Consider the following 13,800-nt stretch of genomic DNA (forward strand, 5'->3'; position numbering starts at 1 on the left):
CAGCTATCCTTAAACAGGAAGGGGCCGCGAGTCATTGTCTCTAAGGCTCTGGAGAGCTGCTCTGTGTGTGTGTGTGTGTGTGTGTGTGTGTGTGATTTCGTATGTGTGTGTTTGGGGGGGGGGCGCGGCGGGGGATGTGCCCATGTGGCTGCAAGCTGGAGATGGACCTGAGGGACCTTGAGGGGCACACTTCACACTCGTACATATCGGACACGTGCACACGCCTGCACACAAACTCATGCATGCATGTGTTGTCCCGCCCCCCCCCCCTTCCTCCACAAAAAAAAACACACGCACACACACATCCGTGTGCTTCAGGATACCAAAGGCTCACTTATCTGTTCCGTAAAGACTCGCCACGTTGGCGAGTTGGCGGGCAACTAGACAAATCCGCCGTGTGTTCTCCCCGACTGCAGGCGTGACGCGAAACGCCGAAACCGTCTTCAATATTCAAAATAATTTTCTTCCAACATGCTACTTCCCGGGATCAGCCTCTTAGGTCAAATTATTCAATTAAGTGTCTGTTTATTACTGATACCAAAGCCGGGTGGCGGTTCTACTTATCACCTTTTTTGCAGATTGGTGTTCTCGCAGAATACCACCATAAAGATTGCTTGGCTGTAATTAAAATGGCACAGAGACAAATTTGCACCGGGCTAGGACACGGGGAAATGAAGGAGGTAAGGGGGGGGGTGGGGGGGGGGGGGGGGGGGGGGGGGGGGGGGGGGGATTGCAGGGGCCTCGTTCTGTCATCCAATGAAAAAGTTAAGGCTGTAAAAGCAGGGGCGGCATTTTTTATTCTATTTTTGTCAGAGAGCCACTGAATGCCACATGGGAGCAGGTATGTGAAAACAAAAACTACCAAAAAGCAACCTTTGTGGTGGTGGCGGTTGGGGGGGGGGCTGCTCTGACTGGATCGAGCGAACAGAGGCTGCGAGGGTTCACGCTGTATGAGCGGATGCCGTTCCGCCGTCCCGAACGCCAGCCGGGCTCGCGTCCATCCGCGGTGGCCCCCGCGTGCGTTTGATGAGCTATTGGCAGGCTGAGGGGACACGTGTTCACGAGCCTCGTGGCGAAAACATACCTTTCACCGTCTTTGACTCCACAAGCCTGTGTGACTTGTCGGGGAAAAAATAGGAAAGAAATCAAAGCGGCAATAAGCTGATGGTGTTAAGCCAGAGAGAGAGAGGGAGAGAGACACAGAGAGAAGAGAAGAGAAAAGAAAAGACCTGAGCGACTTTGGATTTTGACAGAATCTTCATGCGCTCTCTGACAAAAAATTTGCATTGTTATCGCAGATAACTGGTGATGTTGGTCGCACATTTTTCGTGAAATATGTAAAATGTAAACCGAGCCTCTAACGATTCCCTTAATGATGCGGATCTTGCTTTCCCCCCCCCCCCCCCCCACCCCCCCCCCCCCCCACCCCCCCCCCCCCCCCCCACCCAACCCCTTCCGAATCGTGTCTTAGCGGGCTTTCTCGGTGCAGGATGTCTGATATCTGAATATTAAAAGGGAGTTTCAAGCTCATCTGCAAATGTGATTTGCACATATCACACTTCTGCAGTCGTCAAGCTGCTTCATCGCCAAGCTTCTGAGCAAAGACGGCTGGGGAGGGGAGGGAGGGAGGGGGGAGAGAGAAAAAAAGGAAAGGGAAAGATGCACATATGGGTTGCTATTGATGTATTCCATTTCTGACCTAATTTAAAGCCCTGCCAACGAGCTCATATGCACACTGTACATTTGCTAAATTACTGAGTGTAAACCTTGCCTCCTCGCGGAGACAGGTGTAAACATCAGTATTGTCATGATGCATCGCCGGTAAATATGATAATCGCGCCATGCTGCAATAGAGCACATATAATTTGGACATCATTTTGATGCCTGAGGGGCCCGGGGGAATGGCCTCCAGAACGAAAGGTGGCCCATTGACATGCTATACATGCCAAGATATAATTATGGCTGCCTGTCTTTGTTCCTCCCAAGCTTCTTCCTCTCAGAGCACTTGTAATTTGCTTGTGATTTATTTTTTAGGGGGGGTTATTTTATGATTGAGTTATTCTCCGAGGACTTGAGTATCTGCGGTTTAGAAACCGGAAGTGACGTGGGACACGCTTCTCCTCGCTATTTATTTTTTTTGCCGCCGGTTATCTGTGTGGGATGTCGCTGTTTAGGCTATATGCCGTGTGTGACCCCCCCCCCCCCCCCCCACTCCCCTCATTTGTAGCACCGGGATCAGCGGGGTCACGGCCCGCCACTTGCCGGCCGTGTCGGGACTCGGGGACTGCCGAGGTGGATTGTCATTTCAAAAAAAGGAAGCTCACTGCGATGCTCGATTCCCCCTCCTGCCATCATTCCAATTAGTGTATCGCAAAGACAGCCACCTCGCCCTCCTCAGTCACCGCTGTGTTCTCGCTCGCCTCCCATCACACACACACACACACACACACACTGCTGGGTGGTTGTTGTGTTTTTTAAACATAGCCTGCTATGATTGTTACAACTGCACAATGTCTCGATGGTGTCATCCATTTTCTCCCCTGTGTGCTTCGCAGCCACTCCTCAGACACCGAGGCAGGTTATGTCAACCAAATAAGGCACTTGTCAGCGACACAAAAACACATTGTCGCCGGCCCATTGTCACCTGCTCTGCCAGCCATCATAGGAAGTGATGGAGTGACGGTGTTTTGGGAGCGAGGTGCAAGCATCCCCCCTCCTCCCAGGGGTATTATGGGTTTAAATCTCCCTCGCGCAGTTCTGCTCCAGGCCAGGGAGAGCATCATCATTAGCCAGAGCAGATGGAGGGGCTTCAGCACTGTTTTCCTCCCTCTCTCTCTCTCTCTCCCTCTCTCTCCCTCTCTCTCTCTCTCTCCCTCTCTCTCTCTCGCTCTTCTGTCGTGACCACAACTGCTGGAATCTGGTTCGACACAACGCGAGCAACAGCCTCGCTAGACGACGGCTGATGAAATCTGCACGAAATCGTATGAAAGCCATACAGTACGCACACAGAGAAGAGGCAGTCTGATTCATCATTTATTTGTGAAGTGATGAGAGCGGAGGTTTGGTAAAATGCTCTGTGTGTGTGTGTGTGTGTGTGTTCATGCGCCGCGCTTGTTGTGATTCTTTTGTTTTTGGTAGCAGGAAAAGTGTGGTGCAAGCTGAAGGCGTTGACTCGTAATGGAGGCTGATGAGGATGTTGAGGAGGTTAAACGACGAGTGGATCGATTGATCGGCAGGACATGAATGTAACTGGTTTGACATATTAAGCCATTTCTCAAGCAAAACAACTTCAAACGTTCTTTGGTTGCAGCTTCTCAAATGTGAGGATTTGCCAACTTTACTCGTCTCGCATGAAAAGGAAAATGAATATCTTGTAGTTAGAGTCACACAAAACAGGAAATTAGTCATTTCAATTTGTTATCTCGGGTTCTGGGAAATGAAGAAATAAAACTGCAGGTTTTGGAGAGTTTTTTTACACTGGACTGGAGCACATGACCTATATCAGATATTTCATAAAAAAAACAAAAAAAACAACATTAACGCGATATAACAGCCTGATTCCAAGCAGCTAATCAGTGCAATCATTTATCAATGACGAGTATTTATCTCCCGCAGCCACTAGCTCCCCATTGATGCAGCAGTATTTCACAGTGTGCTAGAGGCCTGCTACCCAGGGAGCTGGGAGAGTGTGTGTGTGTGTGTGTGTGTGTGCGTGCGTGTGTGTGTGTGTGCGTGTGTGCGCGCGCTGTCTGAAGCACTGGCAGAATCCTAATCTTCCTGCAAGAAGCTTCACATGGACAGATCAAGAATTAGGAGGGAGGGGGGGGGGGGGGTCTGTGTGTTTTAAAGGACAGTGCTTTTAATGTCATTTGACAATTTCCTTTTAATTAGAACTAATTTACAGAAAGATGCCCACCAGCTAATCTTTACAGGATAATTAACTTCGATTTTCTTTACTTTTAATTAAAAGTAGAAAAGATTGAGCTGATCCATAAAGAATTGTTCTTTTGAAATGTTCATCAGACTTCACACTTCTTTTGGCATTGGTAATATTTAGATCCTATCTGCTGCCCGCAGTCTCCACGGAGTCACTCCCCCCCCCCCTCCCCCCCCCACCCCCCAATCCGAGGTATTAAGAAGTGGAACTATCAACAGAAGAAATAGGAACCAGAGGAAAATTAGAATTGAATTAATGAAGAATTTATTGCAAAAGGAACCCCCCCCCCACATCCTTCATAATACTGGAATGAAATTGACATCTTAGATATATCCATTTCATAGAAATTCATTGATGGGAAAATATTGTTTTATCTACATTATTTGATACAGTAATCAGTTTTTTTTTCTTTTTCTGAAGGCTCCCCATTTAAATTCTTTGAAATGCCGCTCGACTAAAAGCTAATTGTTGCAGAAGCAGCGTTCACAACGTTGCTATTTCAGCAACTCGCCGGCCACTGATTGTTATGAGTATGATGCCTTTTTTTTGTGTCTGTCAGGTTAAACATCTTCAGACACGGCAACGGGTCTCTCATCCTCGTCATGGCTCCCTGGAAGAAAAGTAGTTTCCTCGGCCACTTTTAGCGCCATCCAACACGACTTTACTTAGTGGAGATAAAGTGAGCCAATATGAGGTGAGCGCGCCGCAGACGGAGCCTCCGCTCGTCTTGCAGACGAGCCAATGGCTGAAGATGGATGCCCCCACTTAACCATGATAGCTCCCTGGAGGAGCCTCACTCAATGGCTTCATTAAAAGTGAACGTTCTGGTGGAAAAAGCTCGCTTATAAACCCGTAATTAAGGCCGCATATATTTTACCCGCTTTGTTTCAGCTGTCACGTCCGGTGTACAGGCACATGGTTAACTTTTATTTCCTTATAAGTAGCAGAATGACACTAATAAATCACTCAGCCGGAGGAGATGTTACAGGAAGGGGCGGAGGACGCTTGAACAACAAGCATTTTTTTAAATCTGCCCGAGCGTTGCCCTGCAAGAGATCCGGGCTTTGTGACTTTTATGGGCCGAACGTTGCACCAAGCGTCCACTTGGACCCGCGTCTCTGCAAAAGGCTCCAGAGATGGCGAGTGGAGGCGGGAAACCCGGCGAACTCCACAGAGAAACTGGTTGGCATCTGCCGAGGCCCTCGGGCACGCTCAGAGGTGCCTCCAGCATTTTAATGGCATAGTCAAATGCCAGCATGTTTTCATGCCGTTCCAATTCCAACTCGTTGGATAAAGAAGTGAGAGCGCGTTATTCCCCTTCAACGGTCCAGACAGAGACGCCGGGCGCGACAACACAGGACTTCCAGCGACTCCGCAGAACACGCTGGGATCCAACGTCGCGTCTGATTGGACGAAGATGCGCGACCACGATTGTGTTTTTGGTGAGATGCGGACAGAAATAGTCCTTGTTTCAGAGGACTGACATTATTCTGCATCTGGGCAACACGCAGACAGTGATATTGTCTTTTCCTTTCCCTCAGCCGATGGGTGTGTCTCCGTCTGACTGCATGAAAGTGGAATGTAAACTTTAGTGGGCCATGGAGACGCATGACGTCATCGGATCGCTTTTAGACGCCTTGTCATCTCTGCGGGCGCTGCAGCCTCACAGAACAGTGTGTACGTTCAAACGCGTGTGTTTTACAAGGATGTGAACACATTTGCACACATGCACACACACACACACACACACCCTCCCTTTTCAACCGAAAATTTCCAGAAGAGCATTCGGTGCTGAGTTTTCGAGCCGTTTTGTTGACTGTTGATTGTAAGTGCCCGAATTTAGGAAGGCAGCCATTTCTAATCACGAGAATTACATTGCTTAGCAACCGGAAAATCAAGTCAAACAATGCCATCGCTTATTCTTGGTCACAGGCTGCGGGCTCTGAGAACACATCAGTCTCCACTGAAGCTGCGCCGCACTCCTCCCAGCGCGCACACACACACACACACACACATACACACACAAAATACAAACGGTAATTTACTCTTGAAGCGTGCTACGGCTTTAGCTCCACATTTAGTTTGATCACAGCGTACAACTTGGAAAAACATTTACGCAGTGTGAAAAAAAAAAGGATGTTAGAAATGGGAAATTCCTCTGAGGGTTCCTGTAGCATATTAAGCTATTAAGTGTTGCACAAATGGTATCTATTTCATTACAGTGATCAAGGATTAAATTAGAGGCTTGAGCCCTGTAACATATACACTAAGACTCCTCCAAGGCTGAGGGAGCCCTCTGCTTCCCAAAGGTCATTAGAGCTGAGGAGAGAGGATGGCCCCCAGTCTCTCCTCGCCTCTCTCTCCACTTCCTCCACCCCCCCTCTCGCTCAGCCTTTCCAATCCTTCGTGCAAGATGAGAGAAAAATGTTTTTCTATTTCCACATGTGTGTTTTTTCTCCAGCTGTGGAAGTAAACACGCAGCATGAATGTGCAATCTAAGCCTGTACCTGGCCCTCGCCGCGCACAGCTACTTGCAACTTGAGACAAAGTCTACACTTCCTCCCTGCAGAAGTTTGAGGGTCCTGCGGTGTGTGTGTGTGTGTGTGTGTGTGTGTGTGTGTGTGTGTGTGTGTGTGTGTGTGTGTGTGTGTGTGTGTGTGTGTAAGCGAGGAAGGCCCCAGTATCAGTGTTGGCACAAAAGGACCAGTCACAGGGAGCGCAGTTGGCAGAGGGTTGAGCCGTGTGGCCCTGTTGGATTTTATTTTCTTTCTTTTTTTTCGGGCTGCATTATGCATTCATGTTTAGTCTCAGGTGCTGCGTTTTTATCCCCCAGGCCAGCTTGGACACCTTTTCAATGGACCTTTTGGATGCAAAACTGTATAGGTGGGAGCAAAAAAAGATTTCCACGCGTATAGAGATCTGCCGCTTTGTTCTGTCAGATTCAATTACCTCACCTCTAATTAGGGAGCTATAGAGGAGGCTGGGTTTGTGATCCACGCATCGCACTGTGGAGCCCGCTGATAATGCGAGGTATCGCTATCACAGCCCGGCCACAAGCTCCACACATTGAAAAAGAATTTAAAATAAAAGCGTGGCCATGAAATAAGCAGACTTTTGCGCACATATATTTGTCTTATTTTGTGAGTTTCGGAGGCAAGGTTGGCATCACTGGGTTTTTTTGTGGCCATTTTGTTTCAGTTTTCTCCCGTAAGATATGCTCATTCCACCACCTCTGTCCTCGTCCTCTCGCCCTCTGTGACTCATTAATCCTCTGTCCATCATATGGTCTCAGAGTATCACCCCATTTTATAGACTCAGCGGGGGCATTACCATATCCCTCTCCGGAGCTCCACTCCGCATGGCCGATCCCTATCAGACAGAGGCCACGCCACGAACAAAAGAGCCACTGTGATCAGGCCTTGCATTCAGCCACCAATGTCTCTATTAGCATTGGCTGCTCTTGGCTGCACCACTGTTTGAACAGGGAGCTGAGATTTCTCCTCTCTGGTCGGCGGAGGAAGAGCCCGATGAACGCGGATGATACCGCTCAGGGTGGAGGGCGAGCAAACCGAGCCCAGTTCTCTAGAAAGTAAAGCTCGTGTATTAGCACTTGGAAGTCCGACCTGGAGTTCAGGGAGAAGATGAGCATTGTGGGACAGCGACTCATGATTATTTTCTTTATTTATCTGATGATTATTTCCCAGGTTGATTCATTGTTTAGTCGAGTGGTTTCTAACCCAAGTCCACTTGTGACACTCGTCAGGCTACGGACATCTGAGTAGGATTTAGAATTTGAGGAGGAAAAAACACCACAGGAAGTTATATTTGAAACATACTGTTTATGTAACAGAAACATTTATATCTATTTAGAATGAATGAGCATATTAGCCTCATCATGGGACCGCCTTGGATACAGAGGCACGAATACTAATATCGAGCCGATACTGACTCAAACAGCTGGATCGGGTATCCGTGAGAATGGAGTCGATTTATTCAATTTAATTCTGTTTTTATAATTATATACTGGAATTCTTGCTGCATTAAAAGAGGTTTACACTTAAATTGCAATTCCTGTTTATTTTTTACCAAGTTGCCTCTGTAGGGTTTATTATAATCATACATAATTCAGTGCATTTCTATCTATGTATTTATTTGTGACATTGTTCGACAAAATGATGAAAGCCTGATGTTGCTTTACACATTAAACAACAATCCCAGTCACTTCCACACAGTGAGGCATACAGCTTGATAGTTAAGCACTGGTATCGGATCGGTTCTCGGTATCGGACGATGTCCGAACCCCAGTTATCAGCACCGGTATTAAGACCGATGAAGTTGCATTGGTTCGTCCCGAGCCTCAGATATTTAGGATCTCTTGGGGTTCCAAGTTGGGAACCACCTGTTCAGTGATGTGCAAGGAGACATCTTCTCCAAATGTCCAGCAAATAATGACATTTGAGACGCTGCCATTTCTGCTGCCTCAAAGACAATTTCTTGATCAATCAATTATCAAAATAGTTTTGTTCAGAGGAGGTTGTCAGAAATGTAACTGTTGTATGTTTGATGATGTTTTGAAAGCTTGGATTCGTATTTCAAACTTGAAAACAGCTGCCATCAAAGGCCACACTTGGCTTTTCTTTTGTAAACAGTGGAACAGTTGAAGACGCCCACATGGTGCAAAGCAGGGTTTGTATAGATGATATCACAGGGACAAGACGAGACTCAATGAGTGACAAGATACCAAGAGGTTCCCAAGTAAGTTTCCAAAACACTGTGTTTGAATACAAAATCACCTCTCGTGTAAAGCTCCCTGCTTTAAACAGAACTCTGAGTCTGTTGTAATGAGCGCAACAATTTTCAGGCGGACTGTGTTGTTTTGCGGGGCGGCGTGGAAACGCCGACGCTCTCCCTGCGGAGTCATTGGCCATCTGAACTCCAGAGTGAGGGCCTGATAAGAGGGTGAGGCCGCACACATTCCATCGGGGCCCAGTTCGTCAGCGGAGCCGATAGAAATGCACCGAGAGGCGCGGGTCACACGGGCGAATGTGACAGGATTTTAAACAGTACACAACTAAATATAGCGGGGGGGGGGGGGGGGGCCACCACTATCAGAAAATGAGTTAGGAGTGTGGTGCTGGTCGTTTAGAAAGTCATTATTCTTATCATTGCTGTCTCTGAAATAATTTCAGGTCTCTCCATGCAAGGAATACTGTATAATAAACTAAACATGTGAGAATGCTCACAAACTTTGTTAATCTATGCCGAGCCCGGGAAGTAGCTTTCAGCCCCCCCCCCCCCCCCCCCTTAATGTCTCAGACTGGGTTGGAGTGTTTCATTTTTCCATATTCAGCAAAGCCTCCGGTGTCTCTATCGCTTTGAAAAAGCTCCATTTAGTTACTATCTGCTAGAGTGGGGAAGTGAGATGCCCTTATTCCGAGTCTATTAAACCTCAATTCTATCTCATCTTATCTCCCTAATCTTTGTGTCTTATTGACCATGACGTTTATCTTTAATCTCCCTTTACCCTTATTATCGCACGACACTGTAGGTCTATTTTCTGCGGTGCAATGGTGCTGCTGTATTCGCCGGCAACAGAGGAAGAATCGTTTAGTTGTACACACAGTTCTTATTCAGCTGTGTAATGGAATGTGTACAGAGTGTGTGTGTGTGGATAGAAACGCGTTTCTCCTCGCACTGTCCTCAATTGCCTTGCAGGAGCTTTTTTTTTTAACGCCAGTCATACAATCTCCCCTTGATGCAGCGATATTTATCTCCCGGCATCATCTTGAGCGATGGTCGCCTCATGGAGTCACTTCACGCCTCGCTTCGCTCCTCGGTGAAATCAGCAGAAGGCTCCGGATAAGATCATAAAACTGTATCCTAATTTGAAAAGCGCCACTCCTTCTCTGCCTCCGCAGTGTCTATTAAGATCTGTGCGCTAATTCTTTTCATGTCCGGGGCTTCCTGCAGATGTGGTGCTTTCTACAAAGGGGTAATTTATAAGACTAATGAAAAGAGCAAGCGCTTTTGCGGACATCGGGGGGGGGTCTTTTATGAGGCTCGGTGCGAGGGAAGAAAGAGAAACAGGAGAGGCCCCGCGTTCTCAACTGAAATGACTGCTTTATTAGAGCTGAGGGGGCCTCGCTCGCGCTACAATAGAACAAACACGCTGGAAGGTGTCGAGAGGATGTCGGCGCGCTCTGTTTGAGCTCCGGGGTGATGCACGAGAGGCTGCAAGCGAAGCACACGTGTGGCAAGCAAGACAGCGTCCACATCTGGCAGCATTTATTTCAAGAAAATGACGCAGGTTTTCACGTGTTATTTCACAACATAAACTAACCTTCAACTCCTTCGCCGTGGTAATTCACGTGCAGGCGTGTTGTGGTGGGTGAAGGAGCGGTGCGGCGGATGCACAATATCTTAATAACATTCAAATGCCGGATGAGATGTTTCTCAGGACGAATACAATCCCAGGTAGCAGGACGGTAATTCCATCAGCGCCCTTGATTGAAGCAAAAAATGGTAATATGCAAATGGAGAAAAGAGATGTACAGCTACGAGCGAAACTCCGGAATCATTTAGATTTAAAGAAATAATATTGCACAGAGGGGGGGAAACATTAATCACACGGAAAAGTGTCTCCTTTAAGATTGCACTGGTGTATTACCCGGAGGCACGGAGTGTAAATGGAAAACCAACATTGTACCCTGTGATAAGGCTAACAAATTAATAAAAGTATTTTCTTCCCTCCTCCCTGATGCCTGTATGAAAAGTCTGGAAAATGAACTTTTCTTCTTTTTCTTTTCCCTGCGCTCCCTCCGTCTGTGTGAGGTTTTGTTTTGCAGGTGTAGCGGATTAACATCAGCGCTCACCTTGGCTGCAAGTCAGCGGGTTTTTTCAGTCTCGAAGGGCTTTTTCAACAGCTATAATGGAAGGACCTTTGTGGAATATTATGGCAAAGTAATATTCTTTATTGACACGGCCTTATCTTTGTCTATGCTGTGTGTCTGAACATGGAGCGGATATACCGTGCAGTGCTGTGCTGCTCTTTGAGTTGCATCTACATTTGCGGTATCTCAACAAAAGAACCAAGTAGAAGGAGGTTGTTTTTTTTAGAGAGAGAGCCTGAAGGATGTGATGAAACTGCTGAACATCTTCCTTGTGTGTGTGTGTGTATATTTATGTGTGTGTGTGTGTTTGTGTGTTCCCTCAGGTCCTCTGGAGGATGGCCTGGAGGAAGAGGAGGAGGAGTGCGTCTCCGAGGAGAACGAGCTCTTGGCCAAAGACGAGTTCTCGGCGGAGGAGAACTTCTCTGCCGAGTTTGAGGCAGAGAACATGAGCTGTGAAGACATGGAGTACTTCTGCAGCAAAGGTGTGTGTGTGTGTGTGTGTGTGTGTGTGTGTTTTTTACCTGTGCGACAATATGTTGTCTGCCGAGCATCAAAACTAAGTTAAACTCCTGCTAATGGCGTCTAATAAATATTCCTCAACATGTTCAAATCAGACCTGGCGGGACTTGTGTCCGATGGCGACGCTTTCTCCCGCATCGCTGCCCACGAGTTGAAGCCATCTATTCTGATATTTGATCCCAGAAAACAACCCAAGAGCAGTGGTTTGATCTGGGAGAGGGAGATGGCATTGGCACTGACGCTGGCGCTCCCTCTGTGGCGGTGCGTTTGCGAAAGGCGTGCGTTACGGCGGCGCCCAATGCACCGGCGCTTCCCTTTTTTGTGCCGGCGCTGAGGCTCTGTGAGCTGCTGCCGCTCCGAGGTCCAGCACTATGAAAGCGCCTCGGCGCCGCCAAGTGCGCCCGAGCCCCCTTTGAACTCCGATTCAATTAGACTGCTTCTTTGTGTGTTTGTTTCATTTTCGGTCACACCTTGCCATCACAGGAGCTAATTTGTGGTCTGCTCCAGGTTACAGTGTGAAGATGACAGACTTGTCCCGCCTCCCTCCCCCCCCCTGACTCCCCCACCTCTTCCTAGCACGCGTGGCTTCCACTACCCCAGGTGTCCCCCGCCCCTCCCCCACTCTTGGCGCACGAATGCCATAAATTTGACTTTTTAATGAAGGGCCGATGCTTTGAATGCCTGCCTCCTCTTTCTCCTTTCAAAGGGGAAATTGTTTCGAATTATTTCTTCACACTTCTAAACTGATGTGCCTCGTGGGATTACATTATTGGAGAAAAACAAATCTTTCATGTTTCAAGGTAGGCTATGCCCCGGTAATCGTATCAATAACGCTTTCCTTTTGTTCTCCGGGAAAAGTTGAACGGCGCAATTGTTCGGAAATTGCAATTACCGGCGACGCTTCGTCGGCTCTCCTCTTTGTCTCTGTCGTAATGTGTCCTCACCCAAACTTCAAAGTGGAACGCATGGTCTTGTAATAACCCAGTAGCTATGAAGTAGATGTTGGAGTACACACTGGTGGCTCCAGCTAGAAAAGGGGGGGAAAAAGTACAACTTGTGAAAATCTTCAAAGCACCTTGTCAGAGCCGTTTGATATTTCCATTGTTTTGGTAAAAACCGTGTCAGGAACTTGGTCTCAAATCTCCCTTCCATGTTTATGAACAAAGTCAACACTAAATAGCAATCCCAAATGTCAAATACTACTTTTTTTGAAGGGGCCGGTAATCTGTTCCTTGTCATACACAAGCCTTACTAGTCAGATTCTTTTCTATTACTTTGCTATCTAAGCTTAGAGAAGCTAAGTCTCCCATTGCCTCCTAAGACCTAAGTGATGTACTATCCAAATTTCTTTTCTTTTTTTCCCTCTGTGGCAAGTTGTGTGCAATCATCAGGTGTAGCCATTTTCCCCATGATCCCTCCCTTCATTAGATCTATTTAAAACTAATGTCGGGGTGGCTTAAATTTACCCCACTTATGTGAAAGCGCCGTGAATTAAACGGGACGCAATCCTGGCGGCATTAAATGGTTTTAAGTGTGTTATTCCTCGACTATAGGAGGAAAAAAAGAGAGAGCCCCCTTGATTAACTAAACCCTCTCAAATGTGATGGCGTGCGGTAATTAGCCCTGCGCGGACTTGAACGTGGGTTTTAAAGCAGCCACTCATCCCATGGCCTTTATCTTCTGCTGCTTCCCGGAGAATAAGGTCTCCCGTGTAAGGTTCCTCCACTGAGCAGTGACTCTCTGGTCTTAGCTTAGCCTTGTATCTGTGTAGTCACTCTCTGAAATGGGCTTGTCAGGGGGACCTAAAACCTCCATTAAAAGTTTCAGTCTATAATAGGTATTAAAAAGCTGTAGGAACACAAAGAGGAGTACCAATTTTCATTAACATATGAAGCACTTATTAACTTTGATCAGAGTGCGGTGAAGTAGCAAAGCTGCTTAAAGGCGCAAAGGTCAAGAAGTTGAATGCCACCAAAGACTCAGCCATTTGCCTTACCCTTGCAGAAAAGGGACTCCCCAGATAAGTGCGTGGAGCACCTTGGCATCACATCTTGGTCTGAGGCTTGGGAACCTCTAAATTGGGCGATGGTTGACCCCGTCACCCGTTTAGTTAATGGTGTCATGGCCCTCCATGGTCTTTGGTGCTCTCGTGGATGTGGTTTGGAGGATGCTGGTGGTATCACATAGAGGCCTGTTAGCCTTCAATTTGCACCAGAAATATAAAATCTCACAGATTGTAGGCAGCGAGTGTAATGTATTTTAAAAAGGACAAGTGACATACATATACCTCCAAAGCCCCTGCTGTGTTATCTTCATCAGCGGTTCCTAACCTTTTAGGCCCATGACCCTAAACACCTGCTACCCTCATCATAGGGGCATACTTCTTTTACATGAGGGATTCTATTTTTTGGACTATTTCCATCTTAAGCTATTTCAACTTCAACTTCATCGCTT

At 47.2% G+C, this 13,800-nt stretch overlaps 1 protein-coding gene across 1 annotated transcript in view; it reads left to right on the plus strand.

The window, feature by feature from the left end:
* The window catches only part of zfpm2a (zinc finger protein, FOG family member 2a), a 111,422-nt gene that overhangs the window by 14,336 nt on the left and 83,286 nt on the right, over positions 1-13,800 (plus strand). Inside the window, exon 2 of the mRNA XM_079275107.1 lies at positions 11,151-11,309. Within this exon, the coding sequence (XP_079131233.1) occupies positions 11,151-11,309 (159 nt within the window). The remainder of the gene's footprint in view (positions 1-11,150; positions 11,310-13,800) is intronic.

The sequence above is a fragment of the Melanostigma gelatinosum genome (assembly GCF_949748355.1).
Source record: "Melanostigma gelatinosum genome assembly, chromosome: 9".
Lineage (NCBI taxonomy): Eukaryota > Metazoa > Chordata > Actinopteri > Perciformes > Zoarcidae > Melanostigma > Melanostigma gelatinosum.